At 47.0% G+C, this 21,705-nt stretch overlaps 1 protein-coding gene across 9 annotated transcripts in view; it reads right to left on the bottom strand.

Moving 5' to 3' along the window:
- The window catches only part of AUTS2 (activator of transcription and developmental regulator AUTS2), a 771,159-nt gene that overhangs the window by 45,804 nt on the left and 703,650 nt on the right, over nt 1-21,705 (bottom strand). For all 9 annotated transcript variants that reach the window (XM_085557101.1, XM_085557099.1, XM_085557104.1 and 6 more), the window contains one exon: nt 21,523-21,571. In XM_085557101.1, coding sequence (XP_085413227.1) covers nt 21,523-21,571 — 49 coding nt within the window. The remainder of the gene's footprint in view (nt 1-21,522; nt 21,572-21,705) is intronic.

The raw sequence follows: 21,705 nt of genomic DNA, 5'->3' as shown, positions 1-21,705 counted from the left end.
ATACCTGCAAATACTTAAGGATAATAAATGCTCAGCTCCATGTTTATCCAAGCTCATGGCACACCACCTTTGAGTCACAGAATCATAGAATCGGTCGGAAAAGACCTCTAAGATCATTGAATTCAATCATTAAAAAATGACAAATGACTTTGAAACATCCCCTCTCACACACCACAGTGTGAGAACAAGGTCCACTTCCCATCCTGACCCTTTACCATTCCAAGTGTTCAAGTACCCACCCGATGTACAGCTTCAAAGGATGCCCCAGCACCACGTGGGAGTGAGTGTGGATTGAATGCTGACTCAGAAGGAAGAGCACCACTGTCTGCAGCAGCAACACAACGGTGAGACCTCAGAACTCTCACAGTCAAAGGGCTTAGGGGAAAGTGTGAAGGAAGTTTTTAATCTTCCTTTTCCCAAAATAATCCTGGGCATCCATTCCACAGCTTCAATTTTGGATATCAGAATGACAACAGAGCAGCTTATTGAAGTAAAAGTTATTCAGGGAGGAATATTTCACCCAAATAAGTGCAATGACTATTGGCTGTATTATCTGATACACAAGAAACAGAGCAAAGAAAAACAGTAAGAAAAACATACTTTCTCCACTTGTGCTATTTTCTTGAAATTTAACTTTTAAGAGATTCTTGATGCTAGTCTTTTCCCACACAGTTTGTAGTCAGGCATCATTGAGTCTGGGAGTTGGGGCTGGGCTACAATGTATAGCCTCCTCTTTGCTAAACAACTCCTGCCCACGCTAAAAAAAAACCAAAACTGTTCTTACTAAATGGGTTTCACTTTTTTAAAAACAGAAGAACACGCTGTCTTCTAGACCTTAAATTCCAATACAGCCAACTAAATTAAAACAAAGTACGCACTACCAAATGTTCTCACTAATAAGACTAAAATCACTCTAGAAACTGAACATCAGTTAATCTTCCAGCTAAGAATATCACATAGAGAAGACAGGAGGATCTTGCCAGTAATCTTAAAATGAAGACTGATAGGGCAAAAAAAAGCTTCACAGCAGCTTGTGCTCCATTAACATTCTCATTGGTGGTTAATACCCCCAGCACCAAGGGTGCTCACTGACACAGGGCCACAGCGCCTTCCCAAAATCACCCCCAGTCCAGAGGGGATTATATTTAACACAGTATCACTTTCAGGGTAAAAAAAGCCCTTTCAGCTACTAAATCCCTTTTTGAAAGAGGTGGCCTCATGTTTGGGCATCAGCCCCTGCCTTTGCTGTGTTGCTGCCATAACAGAAGAGTGGAGCTCTGAGCACTGCTGGGTCTCCTCTCACCAGACACCCCAGGCTGTCACTGTTGCCCTGGGATCAGGCTGGCTCCATCCCCATCCCCATCCCCATCCCCATCCCCATCCCCATCCCCATCCCCATCCCCATCCCCATCCCCATCCCCATCCCATCCCCATCCCCACTCAAGGGGAGGTGGCACCTGGGGGCTCCCAGGGGACACAGGCACTGCACAGCCATCAGGAAGCACTGCCTGGTCTCCTCTTACCAGACACCCCAGGCTGTCACTGCTGCCCTGAGATCAGGCTGGCTCCATCCCCATCCCCATCCCCATCCCCATCCCCATCCCCATCCCCATCCCCATCCCCATCCCCATCCCCATCCCCATCCCATCCCTATCCCATACTCATCCCATCCCCATCCCCGTCCCCATCCCCATCCCCATCCCATCCCCATCCCCACTCAAGGTGAGGTGGCACCTGGGGGCTCCCAGGGGACACAGGCACTGCACAGCCATCAGAAAGCTCTGCTTGGGAATGAGCTGGAGCAGGGAAAGGGCCATGGGCTGGTTTGGGATCCCCAAAGCTGCTGCAGACTCCAGGAGAGTCCCTTCTTCAGCTCCTTGGACAGCTCAGCCCAAGTGACCAAGCAGAGGACACACCACCAGTGGAGCAGCAGAGGGAAATGAGGAAGATCAGGAACCTGTTCTGAGCGTCTGCAGTGCCTTCCTGGAGGAGGATTGAGCTCCTCTGGGTCTGCTGGGCAGCCCCATGGATGAATCCCAGCTAGGACAAAACCACAGCAACAACTGGCTCCCCAGGGATTTCCATAGCGGGCCTCCTATCCCAGAGCAGATACTGATCACTGACCCAAATCTTACCAATATTACCAGAACTGAAATGAGTTTCAGAAGTTTTTCTCTTGGTACTGGAGGGGAGTTATCAATCAAGCCCAAATGTGAACAGGACCTAAGCAACGGCTAAAAAGCAGAGGAATTCCAACCCTGCCTCACATCTGCTTCTTGGAAAGCCATTTCTTAGATAACTAAAAGGAGATAAATAATAGAAAAGGATCTGTACTAAGTAGATAATTTGTTTTCAGGGATGTAAGTGGCAAATGCTGAATTTCTTTTTCATCTTGCCTTGAGTTGCAGCAAACTGTCACTCTTACATGGGCAGCAAGGGAAAAACATACTTATTATTAGAAAACAATCACTGCCAGATCTGATAACAATCTGACATTAACAACTGTGGGGATTCTGCTGCCAAGGATGTCTTGTGTTATTTAGAAAACAGAAAAGAAAAAATTCCTGAGGGGGGAAAGCACACAAACAAATAATTGTTTTACATCCTATTTTTGAGTTTCACCAAAGGCTGTAGGATAGTTTGACTTCTCCAAAACAGGTTAGGAAATTACAAAAAAAAAAAAAAAAAAAAAAAATCAGAGCTAATCACAGCATTGAAAGGGCCAGAAAGGTGAGTGCATATCCAGATGAATCTAAATAGGTGAAGTAACAATCTAGATGGTTCAAATAAAGGAAGACATTTTTTCATTTTAGTTTTTACATGTGTCTTAAAGGACTCAGCCACAGCAGGCACTGCAGCTGCTGAACTTCCTGTATTCACTGAAGTCACTATCACTAAGCTCGTTGAAGTTCCTGTGTCCATCACTCATGCTGAATTCACAGCAGAAATACTTCTCAGTTGTTGGGTTTTTTTACACAGTTGATGCTACAGTGTGTACTGTAGTTTCTTACTGAGTTTCTATCTGTTCTTAGATTTTATACCAGAAGGTTTTTTAGGCAAGTTCATGTTCTGTGTGTGCAGACCAAGTGGGGATTTGAGTGGGGTGTGTGGAAAGATTCTTCACAGAACACTCTTCTATCTGAAAATGAAGTTTTGTTTCTTCACTGGTGTTTTCTGGAGTTCAAAATAAAGCTTTACATCCTGCACCATTCTGCTTTACTCTCCTCACCTCTTTGTAATGGCCTCCTGTGATTTAAACCCTCAGCTGTGTCCCAGGCTCACAGAAGGCACTCCAACACGGAAAATGGGATAAAAGCTGCAGCCAGGACTTGAGCACATCACAGAAATCTCTCTGTCTTTAAAGGCCCAGAATCCTCTGCACTCTCATGGCCATTCCTAAACACAGGCAGCCACCAGGCATGTCCTGGATTGCTCCACATGGTGCTGGATTTAAACCAAGCCACTGCCCAGGACTGGCTGGGGCAGCAAAAGGTATCAAAGAACCACCAGGAGCTCCAAACAGTGACAGTGTCTGAGCAGGGCTGAACCCAGGGGGCACAGAACCATGGAATCATGAAATCCTAGAATGGTTTGGGCTGGGAGAGCCCCTAAAGATCACCTCATTCCACCCCTCTGCCACATACTGAACTTCATCCAGCTCCAACCCCTCCACCAGATACCAAACCTCTTGAGGACAGATGGCCCAATCTCTCTGATGGTCCCTGCCCCCTCCATTGCCTGTAAAAGGCCTTTGCAAGATGAATCCCACTAACAGGAGACTCCCTGGCTGGACCTTCCTCCTCCCCTGTGCTCTTCATTGTCCTTGTTTTGTTCTGGCTGCTTGGTTTGTGTTTTTCCCTGCAGTGGTGGAACACAGAGCTCATGGAGTGTGTGTCCCTGAGAGCCCTGGAGCTGCTCCTGCCCCAGCCCAGCCCTGGGAGCTCTTCTCCTCACACTCTGCAGTTCATGCCTCTGGAGGTGACCTGGGCACCGACTCTCCCCTGGTGTGAGTGCAAATCACTTGCCAAGTTTAGTTTCATTTTGACTGTGCCTACCAGGGAAGGGTCACTTACAGACTCCATCATCTCCTCCCTTGTCTCAAAAGATTATAATTTGTCCATTGCAATTCACATCAGGATGCAATTTGGCAGGTAAGTTAGAAGTCTGGAGGCAATTATTTTTCTTTCTTTGGAGAAATGGGTTATATTCATTCAGTTATTTCTCAGTTATTTATTTTAGATGGAGCACAGGGGGGAAAAAGGGAAAGGAAAACAAGATGGGTTTAGATTTTATGATAGGATTGACACTTGATGTTTTGACATCTTAGCAGGGTTGATTATACTGATATATGCAATCCATGTATCTAATTCTACCCGAGAGGAAAGGGCTGTAACAGAGTGTCTCAGCTCTTACAGCCAGGTATTCATGTGCCAATGAAAACAACCATTATGACAAATCCTGAGGACTCACCCCCACGGAACAGTCACAGTTATTATTAGCCAGTGTAAATCACCTCATTTGTAACAGATGAAATTTCTTCCTTTGAATCCGATGAGTGATGTGCTGCTCTCAGCTTACCAGGAAACACCTTTCTTAAATCAGTGATTTTCCTCAGAAACACAGCCAAAAACTACATTGAAATTATACCCAGGTTTTTTACAGCAGCACAAGTGACAGGGACCTTCCTGCCCATGAGCTGACCCTGCTCTGACCTCTCCTGCCAAACACACCCTTGATGTTCACACCGTCATCCAGCCCTGCCAGTGCCTCACCACAAATTAAAGGATCAATGTCCAGATCTAAGGAATAACCTGGACAAAACAGAAAGGATTAAACATGGAAGAGTGGCTTTTCCCCACCACAGCCTCCTTGTCAAGCTTTGGTGGACTCTGGTGGAGGTCAAGACATTTCTCCAGCTGGATTTTTCCAGACCCTATTATATTACTTATATTGTCACAATTGTCTCTCTACCCTATAAAATATGGTTTCCACATGGCTCAAAGAATAACTATCAGAAGCCTTCCCTTTTCTCATTTGTGCTCACCAGATGGATTTGGAAAAGAATGACTGAGGCCAGATCTGTCAGCAGGGTGGACTCAGCCCTTTCACAGCATCCCAGAATGGTTTGGGTTGGAATGGACCTTAAATCCCACCCAGTGCCACCCCTGCCATGGCAGGGACACCTCCCACTGTCCCAGGCTGCTCCCAGCCCTGTCCAGCCTGGCCTTGGGCACTGCCAGGGACCCAGGGGCAGCCACAGAGCCTCACCACCCTCACAGGCATTTTCAATCTCTCTACTCAGTTACTTTCCTATCAATCACTAAACCCACTCCCAAGCTCATTTCCATTTTAAAAAGCAAATTATTAGAAAAGCGTGGTTCCAGAACTCCCATTTCTTGGAGCAAGTGATTACTTATTTCAGCAGTTTTAAAAGAAGATGCAGTAAGTTTTATTTTAGCCAAACAAGGAAGTTCCACGTGAGCTCCCCATCAGCCCCAGCCCATTCCACGTGAGCACAGCAATGAGCAAAGCTGCCACTGAAACAGTTCAATGAGCCTTAGCCTAGAATAAATTTGCCAGATCAGATCTTTACTTGAAAAGTGAATTTTAGGAAACTGCAGCTTTTCTTGCAAATCTTTTCAGGCACCGTGCCCTGTAAAACAGCCAGTGAGATTTCCCTGACATTCCAGTGGAAGCCCAAGTTTTACCAGAGACTGCAAATATTTAAAGTCAATGTATAATCTCACCTCCAGGTTCTGGGGCCCACTTCCCTTGTTAATTACCCTGTCAGCCGACAGTCGGCTCTAATTAATTAAATCCTTTTTTAATGAAAAGAATTTGCCTTGAGCACAGTCTGTCAGCTCCAGAACCACTCTCCAATTGGGACATGTCACAGCAAACCCCATTAAATACCTGCAGGGAGCTCAACACCAGCAGCAACCTCACACTCCCCTTGCCTTCTGCAGACACTTCTGCTATTTTTCCATGGTTCTACCCTGCTGCCACATGAGGCTCTTTCCTCCTCAAACCTGCCCTTGCATTTGGCCCTGATGCACCTTTGTCCCGGCTGCTTGCAGAATTATGTTTGTGTATCCATCATCCCAGAGCAGAGGGGCTCCCAGACAAAACCCTAACACCAGAGGCCTCTCATAACACGTTTTTTGGGGAATATTCAGCACCTGAGATGGAAATTTCTCAAAGTGCAAAGCAGGACTCATCCAGAACCCCGGCTCCAATAATAAGATTTTAGACTATTTTAAAATTATACAGTGGCAGACTTTGTGGATTCCATGGGACACTGAGACTGCACAGACACCACACTGCCACCCCCTGGAACAGCCAGAGTTTGGGAAGAACTCCCCACACACCATCCCTGTGTGTGCATTCCCCAGGTGGGAGGAGATGGACACAGGGAGCTTTTCTCTGGGTGTATTGCATTAGGAAAACAGGGATAATCCCTGTGCTAATGATCCCCCTGCTCCCCTTGACTTCAAAGGGCCTGGAATCACAGCTGTAATCTTCTGCAAGTGTTAGCAAACAAAATTACAAGTTTTAACTCTACAGGTTCCAACAAATTCCCCTTGCCCTCAGTGCAGCAACAGACTTAAAAATAGATGTAATGAGCAGCTTTGGATCTGCATAAATCCCCTCTGGAGTTCATTAATGATTTCATTTCTGGCAAGACACCATGTCAAACGAGGGAGCATTATTAAAAACATACATATATTTATGTACCTGAAAGTGCATTCCTGCAGATGCTCAGGGAGAGAAGGAGGCTGTGTAATTTTGGTTTACCTTTTAAAGAACATGATTGTAACGGTGTGTAACTCTAAAGCCTTTTGTTCTCAGAACTAATTGCAGCTCTCCAAGGGATGCCTGGATCTACAATTATTTTTATATTTGAGAAAATGGGATTTGAAGGTTTACCATGGAATCATGAAGTAGTTGGGGTTGGAGGGGACCTCAAAGCCCATCCAGTGCCACCCCTGCCATGGCAGGGACACCTCCCACTGTCCCAGGCTGCTCCCAGCCCTGTCCAGCCTGGCCTTGGGCACTGCCAGGGATCCAGGGGCAACCACAGCTGCTCTGGGCACCTGTGCCAGGGCTGCCCACCTCCCCAGGGAACAATTCCTGCCCAATATCCCATCCATCCCTGCCCTCTGGCAGTGGGAGCCATTCCCTGTGTCCTGTCCCTCCATCCCCTGTCCCCAGTCCCTCTCCAGCTCTCCTGGAGCCCCTTCGGACACTGAAGACCACAATAAGGTCATTCCAGAGCCTCACAGCAAAGCAGCTCCAGCCCCTGGAGCATCTTCATGGCCTCCTCTGGACTCATCCCAACCTTTCAAGTCCTGTACTCAAACACAAGCAGCTCTGATCCTGCTGCTGTTGGTTCCTAATCTGCACAATAAATGTGAATTATTGCTCCGTGCAGCTCCCACTTCACACCAGGGCTGCTGGTGCATGAAATCCCAGGAATGTGCCTGTTGACAAGGCAAGGTTCAGCACGTCCATCAGCAAACCACCCTCAGGAAATTCGCTCCTGGCTGATGTGTTGTTGTTGAAAGCAGAGAAATCTCAAACACACCGTGTCAGAAAGTATGCGCTGCCTCCACCTCCCATTTACTCCTCAGGGGAAAAGGTAAATACAGTATAAGCAATGTCTTTCTTTTTTAAAAAGAAAAAAAATCTAACCTGCCTGAGACATAGGGAAATCATTTACCTTCTTCCTGTCAGAGCAAGTTCTCTGCATGCTTTTTCCATATTGAAACCACAGCCCAACAGAATGGATTCACTCCATCCACAAGGGCGAAGTTTAAGTTGCAGAGAGAAAATGAAAGCCCAGTGATAAACTCTGGGTTTTAAGCAGTGCTTAAGTTCCATGGTTAGCCAAAGGAAAGCAAATAAAATCCAAATATTCAAATGGAGACTGCTAAAGTCTGTTTATCATTTCCTGAAGAACCAGCTCTAAGATAGAATCCTACTCCCTGCCTCCTGTTTGCATTTGGAAATTACTTTATCCATAATATGTTTACTAAAATAAGCAACATGAATACATAAACTCTGAAAGCAGACTTTTATCCACAAGCTAGGCTGATCCCTGAGCTTTGAAGTTTCCATAGCTGCCCTGGTTATTTTGGCCACTCCTCACTCTGACTGCTAGCAGCAAAAGAATCATAAAACATTGCAGAAAAATGCTACAGATTCTTTGCCAAAGCAAGTAACGTTCCCGTGTAGCATCTTTCTGAATCACTTCCAGTAACATCACAATGCTGCTTCTCCCTCTCCTCCTCCTGCTCTGCTTACCAACACTGCCTGCCTGAGCTCAGCAAACAGCAGGAACAGGAATAGGAACATCCTCATCCCCTTCTCAGCTGCTGGGCACACACTGGGACTGCCCTGGCAGAAAATCCCGACTCACTACTCACTCACAAGCACAAAAAAGGAGATAAAAACTGCTAAAAAAGGAGCAATTCCAGGAAATGTCAGCTTACAGAGCCTCTCACACACTTGTGAACATACCTATTTTATTTGACTCACGAAGTCACACAGGATTAGCAGTACCAGCTACTCAGAGAACCCCAAAAGGTTTGGGTTTGAACAGGTCTTAAAGCTCACCCCATCCCTCCCCTGCCATGGCAGGGACACCTCCCACTGTTCCAGGCTGCTCCCAGCCCTGTCCAGCCTGGCCTTGGGCACTGCCAGGGATCCAGGGGCAGCCACAGCTGCTCTGGGCACCTGTGCCAGGGCCTGCCCATCCTGCCAGGGGAGCACTTCTTCCCAATGCCCCATCTACCCCTGCTCTCCTTCAGTTTAAAGCCATTCCCTGTGTCTTCAGACCCAGCTGTGAACTCCAGGGTGTTTTCCTGCAGACACCCCAGAGCCCCGGGGGATTTGGGGGATTTGGGGGATTTGGGGGATTTGGGGAATTTGGGGTATGGAGGAGGATGAGAGCAGTGTTGGGTCAGTGCTGCTGTGGGGAAGGGCAGCACCCAACACTCCCCAGGGATGTGGGACTGTGCCCCTGTGCTGGCACAGCCCAGCTGACCCAAAGGGCTGCAGGACAGTGACTGCCCCAAAGGGACTGTCCTGCTGGGGACACCTGGCTTTTGGGGACCCTGACACAGCCATCGCTGCCTTCTCCAAAGACAAGAGGTTTCAGTGCTTTTGTTTAAACTGTCAAAGCAATCAAAACCATCATTAGAGACAAGCTATCAGCTAATTGAATTTTAAGTATGCACAGCAATCAACTTTAAATTAATTATAATATCAGACTAAAAGGCACAGATGGATCACTTCCTGTCACACCCACAGACCCCCTAAGATGACAGTGTGTGAATGCCACTGTCTTTTTAATTATTATTTCTTCAAATGCCTTTGTTAAGCCTTTGTTCCAAGTTACCAGCTCTTTACCTGCAGGAAAATGACAATGACTTGCCCCACACTCCATTCCCCAGCTGTCCCCTGTGTTCCAGCACTCTCTGAAGCGTGGTGGCTCTTGTCACCAGGGGCTGTGTGCACAGCAGGCTGTGGCAGCTCATGTGCTTAGGGTTTGCTTCACCCAATTATTTGTTTGTCACTTCAGAGACCTCTGCATCGAGCAGGTATTGTCAAGTTATTTTTGGCCCCGATATAGTGGCAAAACATAATGAGGCCTTGAGGTGAACAACCACCCTGGCAGCAAGGCACTAAGCTGATGTGCTGTTGAAAGGCTGCAGAGCAATTAGGTTATTTGAGTAAGAGGAGGTGCTGGACAGGGCATGTGAAGACAGAGAAAACAAGCTTAAATATTAAAACACCAACCCCCTCCTTCAAGTTGTCAGCTATTTAAGCAAGGTGTTAATTTACTGCAGGCTGGATTGTCGACAAACTTAATTTTTTTATTAATTCAAAAGATGCACAGACTTGTCCCACATGCACATATTGCCCAGCCCTTTCCAGACAAGTGGAACAGCTTGCCAGATGATTGTTATCACCACTTAATTGTATTACAGCGATTCCCACAAGTCCTGGCTGTGAGCCTGGTGTGCACAGAGTGAGGGGCTGTGCAAACAAGGCCAAAGGTGCTCTGTGGAGTGGTAACTTCAGACTAAGTCAGCATCAGACACAGAGAGCAGATCCAGAGGCAGATGAAAAAACAGCTCACAGCGTGCCAAGGGCATGGAGTGACCATGAGGGTGGGACACAAGTCCTCCCCCCTGCTCTGTGGGTGTCCCCTGGTGTCCATAGCACTGGTCAGTGATGTGTCACAGCCAAGGAGCCCCCACACCCAGCTGGCTCTGCAGAGGACAGCCTCAGCACACGGTGCTGGTCTCACTGTGGGAAGTGGTTCTGACCTCTGACTGATCACACTGGGCTTCCTTCACCTGCCCAGCTCCACTGCACATCCTGCCTGCACCACACAAAGTGCACACAGCATCTGAGGGCAGCACGGGGTCGTGATCTTTTAAAGAATCACAGAATGGGTTGGGTTGGAAAAGACCTCAGAGCTCATCTCATTCCAACCCCCCTTCCATGGGACACCTTCCACTAGACCAGCTTGCTCCAAGCCCCATCCAACCTGGCCTTGGACACTTCCAGAGGGTCACTTGAAGAAGATATTTACTTTTGTAAAATATTTATGCAGATACACCTACCTCTAGAGATAAACACCTTCCAAATACAAATTCATAGGTCACTAATTTGGGCATAACATATATAGAGAAACCATTGGGAAAATACAAGAGCAGGTCCAACAGCCAAGTTTTAGGAAGGAACACCCACCTCCAGCATGGAAAAAAGTTGGACAAGAAAAATGAACTTTCCAACACAGAAACAAGAGTTTTCTAATTCAATCCATACAGCCAGTTGCTTTTGCTTTGCCCTTCCAAGTGGTCAAGGATGAGGTTCTGCACCCTAAGGTTACGATTTCCCTTGGAGCCTGGACTGAGCAGGTCACAGGGAGCTGTCTGCCCACGGCTGTGGCTGAGGATGACAGGACACCTCTCCAGCTGCACAGGGACATCCCCAGTGCCAGGGTGAGCTCATCCCTCTGACCCCTACAGGCAGCTGCTGGTGAATTCTGAACATTGCTCACCCTGTCTGCAGGCAGACACGAGTTCAAGTATGAACTGGGTTACAATGAGCTGCTTGCTCAAGAACATCTTCAAAATTACTCTGGCTGGAGTGGCTTTACATGTGTCTGATGCAGCCATGGAAGCTGGTCTTCCAGGATTGCTAGGATTGCTCCTGAGCATGCTCTCATCCCTGAATGTGTTCAGAGGACCTGGCATAACCCTTCCACACTGCTCCTTCCAAAACCCTGACTGCCTTCCATCTTCCTACCCACATGGTAAATCTTTCCCAGATCCCAAAGGCTCTGGAGGCTGTGCATTCATCCAGCAACAACCCTCATCTCCAAATCAACACCCACTTGGCTGCGAGTTAGGAACACAAGGCTGAACTTCTGGCAATGAATGATGACCAGAACAAAGCCCAAGATCATTCCTCTGCCTTTCCTGATGAGGAGGTGAGGTGAGAGCCCAGTTCACCCCACTTCCTCCACTTGGAAACTATGTAAAACCTGTCTAAACCTCAGGAAGATGATGAGGAGAACCTGAAGAAGCTCCCCTAGATGCAATCAGATGGAAGAGGAAAGATTCCAGCTGCTCTCTCTCAGGGAGGGTCAGACACTCGGCATCAGCCTTGCCATCTATCACAGCCTGAAGTGTCTCCCTGCCTCCCTAACCAAAATACCTGAGGATCAACTGCCTTGGGAGAGCAACTCCCTCAATGTTGCCATTCTCTTTGTGTTACCCCAGGGTGCCAGGAGAGTTGGTATTTGAAGTTGCAAGGCTGACCCACCCCTGAGGCTGGGATCCACAGCGAGCCCTGTACTCCTGGCACAGCTTCCCACCCCTCCCCAGGGGCAGCAGGCCCTGCCTGGTGCTGAAAAACTGCCAAAGTCCGATTTTAATGATCATTTATCTCAGCAACACAGGCAAGGAGAAAAGGAAAAAAACCAACAGTTCTTATCACAGGACAGAACAAAGTGGTGCTGAGGTCCCCAGGCAGCTCCCACACCTGCAGAAAGCTGCACAGGCCCCAGGCACACAACCCCAGCAATAAACCAGCCAGCAGCAGCAAAACCAGGACCTGGCTCATCTGCTTTTGATTTTTAAACACCACTTCTCTTAACAAATGAAGTTTCAGTGCTTATGGGACCAACAACCTAGTAAATGAACTAAGTATTTATTTGTGGCTTTATTACTTGGCAGACCCATTTCCATGGAGTCCTTTTTCCTTAGGACCCAGCTTGCTCTGCAGCAGCTGTTTTCTCTTACCAGCCACTCAAATTCCTTTGCCTCTAATTTCCAAAAGTGCCCACTAACTTGAAGTATTTGGAAACCACACCAAATAGCTGTGGAAGATCAGCAGCACTTTCACCTCATCCCTTTTCCCAGGTCCTTCCCCATCTCCCTCACCAAGGCCTGAGCTGGTCCAGGTGGCCCCAGTTCTCCAGATCCCCCAAGCCTGCAGATCCCCAGTGCTTGTGAAACCCCAAAAAGGACCCTAAAAGTACAGAGTGACCCAGAAAAGGTTCCCACAGGGGCTGGGGGAGAAGGTGGGTTGGCCCATGCCATTGAATCACTACAGGTGAGGGGGGAACGGGAGGTTTGGGAGCTCCTCTGACTGTAATCAGAAAATTGGAATAAATCGGGTGGCTCTGGAGGGCTCAGGGCAAGCTGTGAGTGTGCCTTGAGCCAGGATTTCAAGTTCCAGGGGAAATTCTGCTGCACTGGCAAAGACACCAGCTCTGGTGGGGCTTGGCGCTTGTGCTGCAGGACTTGTGAACTCACTCCTGGCCCCACTCTGAACAGCCTTAGCAAAAGCTGAGGTCTTCAGCTCAAAAAAAGAAAAAAAAAAAAAAAGAAAATAAAAATATTTATTTGGAACAACATTTTTTGGCTTACAAATTCCTGATTGTGAAAGTGGGCAGGCCCTGGCACAGGTGCCCAGAGCTGCTGTGGCAGGAGTGGTACTGGATGGGATTTAATGTCTCTTCCAACCCAACCCATTTTGGGATTCTACAATTCTACGATAATTACAGAAGGAGCCCCCTCCCAGCTCCCACCTCACTCTCCCAGCACACCTAAGTCAAGGGCATTAACTGCTCTAAAGAGCACTTCACTCAGTTTATCTGCTCCTCTGTTTGCCACTTTCTAAGTACACATTGATATTGGCTTTTTTAAACCACTTGAACACTGTGCAAGAAACACTTGAGGCTTCTCTCAGTCAGTCACATCCAGCTTGGCAAACAGCTTCTGATACACTGAGTAACTGAATGCCTTGGACAACACCAGGACAAGTGCTGAGGGCAGCTGAAGCTGTGTCCTGGCCCTGGGCAGGTCCTTCAGCACCTTGGTGGGGGCAGCCCCTGTGCCCTTGCCCAGGCTCTGCCTCCTCCCACCCCATCTTTCACTTGAACAACTCAGCTGCAAAGTTACCCTACTTTTTTTTGGTTGGTTGGTTGGTTTGGTTTTTTTTTTTGTTGGTTTTTTTTTTTTTTTTTTGGTTTGGGTTTTTTTTGTTTGTTTGTTTTTTGTTTATTTAGTTTTTTGTGTTCCTTTCTGTGTTTGGGCTTCTGATGAGAAATCACTCAGCTCACACTGTCCAACTTTGGTGCCCAAAGCCAGGGCAGCATCCAGGTGGGGGAAGAGAAAGGGACCTTCACCAACATCCAGTAGGGATAAGAAAAACAGAAAATCTCAGTGAGCCTGGGGGCTGAGAGTGCCCAGGGTGTCCCAGGATTTATTCGTGTGACTCTCATCCAGAAGAGCACTCCAGTAAATGCTGGGTGTTAAAAAGTGTTTGAAGCCAGTGGAGCAGGGAAGCACAACACTGAGCTGAAGCTAAACAAGGACAAAGCAGAGTCCTTTTATCCTGCCCCCTAAGCCCAAAATGCTCTCTCACAACCCTCTCCATCTCTTGAGACTCATAGCATCCCTTCATAACCAGGCCCTGCCTTTTCCTTTGGATAATCTGTGCTGAGCCCTGAGAAAGCTAAAAATTCACCAGATTAAAGTGTCATCCTTCACAAAGTCTTCTTTGCCACCAGAAGGAACATAGCAGCTCTCACTGGGGAGCTTGATTTCAGTTTTTCTGCCTACTCAGACAAATATTATTGCACTCAGGTCACTGAAGAGTTCCTTCACATATTCAGACTGTGTTTTTTCTAAGAAAAAGAAAAAAAAGCTGAGATTTTGGAAAGCAATAGTGAGATCTCTCTGTGGTTCTCCACTCCTATTCCCACACTTCGGGAAACAACGACTAATTCACAGAACTCCATGGGCTTTTGTGGGCAGTCTGCATGATAAAATAACGTCTGACTTTGTGGGATCCTTTTGCGTGGAGAAATATTTAAAATATGTCGGGGTGGTGATTAATCATGGAATGGTTTAGGTTGGGAGGGACCTTAAAGCTCATCTCATTCCAGCCCCTGCTGTGGACAGGGACACTTCCAACAGACCTGGTTGTTCCAAACCCTTTTTGAAGGCCAAAGGCATTCTTGTTTGGGGGACAGTTGAGAACTGGAAGAAAAAAAGCCTTTTTGCTTTGGTTTTAAGCACCTTTTAAGACTTTATTAAAAAGCAACAAAAAAAACAAACAGAAAAAAAGCCACCTACAATTCCTGTAGACATCCCTGCAAAACTCCTACTGACATCCAGAGTGTCAAGACTGTAGGATGTGGGATATTTTGGGGTGCTTTTTCTTTTTTAAATGACAGTAGCTGTCTAACAGCCCTTGCTCAGGCTGTGTAATTGTGCCAAGTGAGGAGGCATCAGATCCTATGGGAGAAGGGCTCGGGAGGTGACCTGGAGGCTTGGTGGCACAGCTGGGTGCTTGGGAAGCCTGGGCAATCTGTGTACCCCACAGCCACACTCTGAACACGTTCTGCACAGCTCTCCTGACCTGCAGAGAGGCTGGTGGTGCACCCTGGGCTGGGAATCAACCACTTCTCTCTAGGTAAAGTAGGTAAAGTTAATTTATGATCCATTCCTTCTCTTTTTTTTTTCTTTTTCCATTTTATTTTTGAGCCATGCAGGGCACACAATCCCCCAGAATATTCCATGGTGCTGCTGGAGGCACCACTGCTTCCCTGGAAGGCTGGGGGTGACAGTGGCACATTTTGGGAACACCCTGTGTCACCTCACAACCCAAGCAAAGGGCTGTGGAACCAGAGTCCATCCAGAACCAACATTCAATGACAAATCCAGTGAAGGAGCTCACCTACAAGACCAGATCCATTGTGTGGTGTCCTTGGCCTAACTCCTGGGTTAAGCCCAGGCTAAACCCACTACCAGGCTGAGCAGGAGTGGCTCTGCTCAGGTGACAACTGATGGAAACGTGGCCCCTCTGCTGTGACACTGCAGTGCTTTTCCAGTGGAAATGAAATGCATTTGATAAGATAACAAATGCCTGGCAAAGCACAGTGAAGCTATGTAAGGGAGAGAACAGGAGGGGGAAAAAAATCTTGTATAAGCAGCAAAACAATACAGCTTTATCTAATCTCAGCAACTTATTACTGCTTGTCTGCCTGTGTGTGTTTTACTGACAAAATAAAATAAATTGAATCAGCTCACACACGATAACATGCTCTTTCCTACCTCATACTAATTGCTTGGCTAATTGATGTTTGTTGAACTTTCTCCATTTCATTGAGTGATTAGGTACAAAGCTAACAGTTGACATCTGTAGGCGCTTAACTGGCGTCTGTAATTACTGTTAATGTTAAATAATTGTTAGTTAATTGGAGTGGTAACTGACTGAATGGAATCCAGATTGTGAAGCAAAAAGAGACCTAGTTAAATAAACATACATTTTCAGAGAAAATAACATTTTATTACTAGGGAGAGACTAACAGCAGGCCAGATAGGGGAGGTCTGCAGGATGCTCCATTCACCAAATCTCACAGCAGCCTCCAGCCTGGACCCCCCAGCCACAGGTATGGCAAGGCAGGATCTCTGCCACCAAAACACTCCCATCCCAAGAATTTTTCCACCTTCTTTTGAGCCTATTAGTACAATTTTACAGCCCAACACTGATGTCTTGTTTAAGAAAGTCAAATACATGTTAATCTACAAAACAAATATTACCTCCATATTAGATACAATTGCGTTAGCAAATATTGCCATTTTGTTTCCTAGCCTGGAATAGCTTGACTTTGCAAAAATCCTTAAATGAACTCTTGGCAGCATGTGATCACTAAGTGACCACAAAGGGTACTTGATACTAGCCCAAAGGGGCAGGGATGCCCAGAGCAACACCTGCAACTTCTCCCTCTGCTGTTTTGGTCAGGAGAAGCCAATGCCTTCAGGTGCTTGTACCATGCTGGCTGCTTTCTGCTTTTGTTTTGAATTACTAACCTAAAGGTTACCTGTGAAGCCTTGACAGGCTCCTGTTTTGTAAGTTTAACAACTTAAGAATTTGGAATTTTTGGAAGAGCCCTGGCACCCCACAGCCCTGGCACCCCACAGCTCAGCTGGCAGCCAGAGTCCAGCCAAAAAACCACCAGCACATCGAGAAGGAGAGGGCATGGAAGGTGTAGGACTGGAGAGGGGTGGTTTGTGCTTAGGAGGTGCAGCCATAAGGGATGTTATGAACAAATTCCTTCCCAGATGAAGCCTCCCTGGCACAGGAACAGCTGCCTTGCTCTTTTGTGCAGCACAACAAAGCACCATTGCAAGACATTCATTGACCTTTTTCCCTACTTCACTCACAAGTCAAGAGTGAAGTGATCCAGCAGCTCTTCTAACCTAACTCAGGGGTACCACAAACCCAGGCTCTCCAAACCCACAGCTTTTTCCAGTGCTCAGCCTCTCCCTAATGAGACACTGAACTTCCACATGGAAAATACTGAAAAGGCATTTGAAACCCACAAAACACCAGCAAACCAGTGATTCAAAGCCACCAGGGAAGCCTCCACCAGAAAGGGGAGGAGATGCCACTGCCAGGGTGTCACTTGTGGGGTCACAGCAGAACTGCCACAAAAACAGAGATGATTCAGCAGTCCCTGAGGTTTGCTGGCTTGGGGGCAATTCCCTCCAGTGCTGGGGGTGCTCCAGAGCTCCAAGAGCAGGGGAGGAAGAGGCATTTCAGTGAGAAGAGGCAGCAGGGAGCAGCCACCCCAAAAATTGCAGATGAGGGAGAACACATCCCAAAAGTGAGTGAGGATGCTCTGTGGACTTCTCCAGACCCCGGAAAGGACAGAGGCAGCCCCAGCCAGTCCTCTGGCACACTGACCACATTAACACTGCACGTGTGCTGCCTGCAGAGTGCTGGATCCACTCACATCCAACTTGAGGAGCCGTGGGGATGGTTTATTCAGGAGTGAGAGCACCTGTCCACAGCCAAGGATCTCCTGTGAAGGGATCAGCAGGGAAGGAATTGCCAGCTTTAGCCCCCTGCTTGTTTACAGAAACAGATGTTGTAGAGGATCCTCAAGAAATGCTTCACCACAGAAGCCAAGGGAGAAACAACAACACATCTGTTTTTTCTAGGGCAGGATATTGCTGTAGAACCACCTAAAAAGTCAGGGCTTGATCTGACTGGTATTTCAGCCACCAGTACAGCCTCCTAACCCAGATGCCTTGATCTACCTCCAGCTGAGAGTATAAATATTTCCCTGACAGCTGGTGGTGCCACGCAGCAGAAGCATTCATAAAGTTTACATGAACATCCTGTAAACAATTTGAACATAAAAAGCTGTAACAGCCCAATTGTGCTTCTGATCAAAGGCAAACTTCAATATACAGCACAAATGAAAACTTCACCACTTTGGGACTCATTTCTCCCTTCAGGAAAAGCTGTTTTCCAAGGGTATGTAGGAGGTAGTTAACATAAATGAACCACACAGTCGTAGTAAGAGCTTCCTGCTCTGCAGCTTCAGATCTGTGTATTTAAATTATTGAGAGATAATGGAATTTAATTACACTGAGAAATCATGTTACAAAAATTCATGAACAAACCTTGTACTTTGGCTGGGATTAATGGTGCCGAGGTGAAACTCTCAGAGGGAGTGGGGCAGCCCTGCTCCTTCAGGGACACACAGACTAGAGCAGCAATCCCAGCTGGAAGGGCCAGCGGGGAGGGAAAGCAGGAGCTGCAGGTGGGGGATGCTCTCCTCTGCCAGCTCATTTATTCAGACACTGACAGCTCCTTTGTCAAGAATCACCAAGGGCCCAGACCCTTGGGTGCTCACCTCCCAGCACAGCCACCTGGATTCCCAAGGGAGCTATTTCCCTGGGTAATTTAAGCATTACAAGGTATTCCTGCCACAGCCAAGGAATGCAGGTTCTGATTCACAGGCAGGGACCACTCCATCAGGAGCTCCTGCTCTGGGGACCAAGCTCCATCTCTCCCAAATTCCCACCCTGCTGCAGACACACAGAGGGCTGGGGACCTCTGGGAGTGGTGGCAGCACAGAGGTGACAGGGGAACCCCACAGCCCTTTCCATTGCTGGGCTCTGAGACAAGTCCCAGCCCTGAGGGACCCCAACATCCACTGGTTGCCCCCCACAGCTCACAGGACCCTCCTAGATTCAGCAATGCACCTTTCCATTCAGCTCCAAGGACAGCCAAGTCCTAAATGGGAACTGAGAGACTTCTCCTCAAGGGGATTTACCAGCTCTTCCATAGGGTTGGGGGGGGATTTCACTTGGCTCTGGATTTTTTAAATTTTTAGTGTTTCTGAGGAAGGGACTGTTCCACATTACACATCCACACTAATCCATCACTCCTTGAGCCAGAGCACATCTTAAACCTTGAAGTCCACAACAAAATGACAGAAAGGGGACAAAATGTAAATATGAGATGTAAAATGCTTCAGGATTTGTACCTGCTCTGTAAATACATTACTTCTGTAATTTCTGCTACTTCAGTTATGAATAATACTAAAAAAATTTTTAAAAGGCAAGAAAAACCCAAGCAGTGGATGAGACATGGGTGGCTGTGGGACACCCAAGAGGAGTGGCCATGGACACAGAGGGCTGGATGCTGTCAGCCTGCCCAGCCCTCCCAGCCTGGCAGCTTGGAAGGTTTCATCATGATTTACCCAATGCAAATCTGACCTTTCTTACAAGTGACTTTTATTGCTTTTGGCAAAAGCAGCCGTGGACAACACAGTGGGGAAGAGCTGGCTTGGAAGCGAACAGCCTGAGCTGCGGGAAAGAGAACTTGAACTCGGAATTTATCAAACTGACAGCCCCCAGGCACTCAGAGCTCCCCTGGGCCAGCACTCAGAGCAGGAACAGCCCCCCAGCCCCGGCAGAGAGCCCAGCACCTGCCTGCCAGCAATTACTGACATTATCTCCAAACAGGGGAGCTTTTCTGAGCTTCTTTTCCTGATATTTTGTCGCCTGAATGCTAATCCCTTTGACAAAACTGTCCCCTATGCTTTTTCCGTTCTCTTTCCCCTTAATCTCTTTCTCCCAGTGGAAAAAAGAAAAAAAGAGGGTAAGGGAAAAAAAAAAAAAAGAAAATACCAGCCAGCCTAGTTTGGCCGCACCTGGATTTGCATTGATTCCTCCCTTGTCATTCATGTTACCAACAGGAATTAGCATATGGCTTTAAGGGGAAACTCAGGAGGAGAAAAGAAAGATGCCATTTTGATGGAAATAAGGGGCAAAGGAATAATCTACCATCAACTAAAAAGCTTATTTGTGTACGGTTTCCCAAGCAAAGCTTCGAAAAGCCCATGTTGATTTTAGGCTACACAAAGAAACCCTAATCCTTTCAAGGGAACTAAATCACCAAAGAAAAGTACCTCAGAAGAAAAGGCTCCCTGTCAAGCATGGGTATTCACATCCAAAGGGATGCCACGAATCAAGCTCCGTAAGTAAACAGCAATAAGAATGTGGGAAATGTGTTTGAGTCAAAAAAGAAAACCAAAGGAAGAGGAAGAGGGGCCTTCTCTTCATCAGTCACCTCCTGGGGAGGAGAGGAGCCCCTCACCCTGGTTACAGGCCTGTGCCAGGAATGTGGATTCACCCGGCTTCTCCTGCCCTGGCCCAGCCCCAAGAAAGGGCTGCTTAAATGCCAAAGCTTTTTACAGCAAATTAGCAAAATAAAGATGCAGTCACATGTAGTTTGGGGGCCTGGGGTCACTCCAGACAGCAGCTCTTCCCTTCTAATGGCTGTGCCACCTATTCTCAGCCTCCGGAGGGGCCTGGGGAACCTGTAAATGCCATTAATCACAAAGGATAAATCAGCTTGCCAAGTGAGATAACCTGGTTAGACCACAGAAATAATCCAGACTGTACTTCCAGAGGATGCTAATACATGAAAAACAGGGCTATGGATCCGTAATGCAATTAAATCCAGGAATAATTCAATATGCAGCAGAAGCCTTCAGAAGCAGCAGCAGATCAGCATGGGAATCCCAAAGGTAACGGGGTCACATTCTGTCCCCAGTTAAACCATCACAGCTTTGTGGAATTAAAAAGCACAGAGAGACACTGGAATGACTCACTGGAGTAACAAACCAAATGCGGGGAGAAGCACACAGGGCAAATACTGAGCAAACCCACACCCGGCCAACAGAACACACCTGAATTCAAACCAGTCAAATCTGCCTCTTGGAACGCCAAGAGTGCTCCAAACGCCATCAGATAAAACCCTGGCTTACGGCTTGGAAGCTCACCCTTTTCCAGGCACTTCCCATGTGCTGCCAGAGGAAAGCAGGACGCTGGGGTAAAAACCAGACGCGTTTTCAAGGCTTTGAATTATACTTGTTTGTGCAACTCGTGCCTGGAGCTGCTCCCTCCACCCTCCTTGCAAAAACACCAACCAGACCAAAAAGGGGAATTACACCAAAAGGATCCCCACACCCTTTCTAACAAGGGTGCTCCAGGCCCAGCTCCACACGGCAGCTCTCGGGCACTGATTTAGGGCAAGCTTTCCCTTAATGTGCTGTTATATCATTAGCAGCTCTGTCTTTGGATTGCTGTTTGGAAGAAATTAATGGGATACTGAATATTTAAATGTGGCCCTCTCTATCATTTATTAACTCTACAGAAAGCACACAGCACAGTAAGCCATGGTTTATGACTATTATCCTGTGAATACTAAACGTTGGCTGGTTATTACTGTCAGCAGTGCAAATTGGCTATTCATAATTCCACGTCTATCATGGAGCTGATGAGTAACAATCAAGTTAAAACATTTTGAAAACTCTTACAGTTATTTAAATGAGCTTAAATTAAAGCCATTTGTAAAATAAACTATTCCCTAATATTGTTATTTAAATTAATTCTGACCTGGCAGGCAATGCATTATTTAAAGCCTATATTTTATATTAAGCAAAGCAATTACCAAGCATACAGAACACGTCTGAAACCCAGAGAAACATAAAAAGCACTAACAAGCTGATTGCGACATTTCTGCAAGACAAGTTACATTTCATCTCCCATTGAAATTGCCATGAAAAGAAACGTGTGGGGGGAAAAAGGAAAATAAATCTGTTTGGGATGTGAATTGCAGCCTTACCTTTATTTGTGACAGCGTTGAACAGTTTCTCAGAGCTGGCATCAGATGCCTGAAAGACCAATAAAAAAGAAGAAGAAAAAAAAAGAAGTTACATTTTCTAGCGGTGATAGATTTCCGAAGGCACGGTGTATTTATGCACAGGCAGAGGTGTGTATATTTTAGGGAAACAAATCAGGAGACAAA

Source organism: Lonchura striata, chromosome 19, assembly GCF_050655825.1.
Source record: "Lonchura striata isolate lonStrDom1 chromosome 19, ASM5065582v1, whole genome shotgun sequence".
NCBI classification, from domain to species: Eukaryota; Metazoa; Chordata; class Aves; order Passeriformes; family Estrildidae; genus Lonchura; species Lonchura striata.
This window is presented reverse-complemented; position numbering and strand designations above follow the sequence as displayed.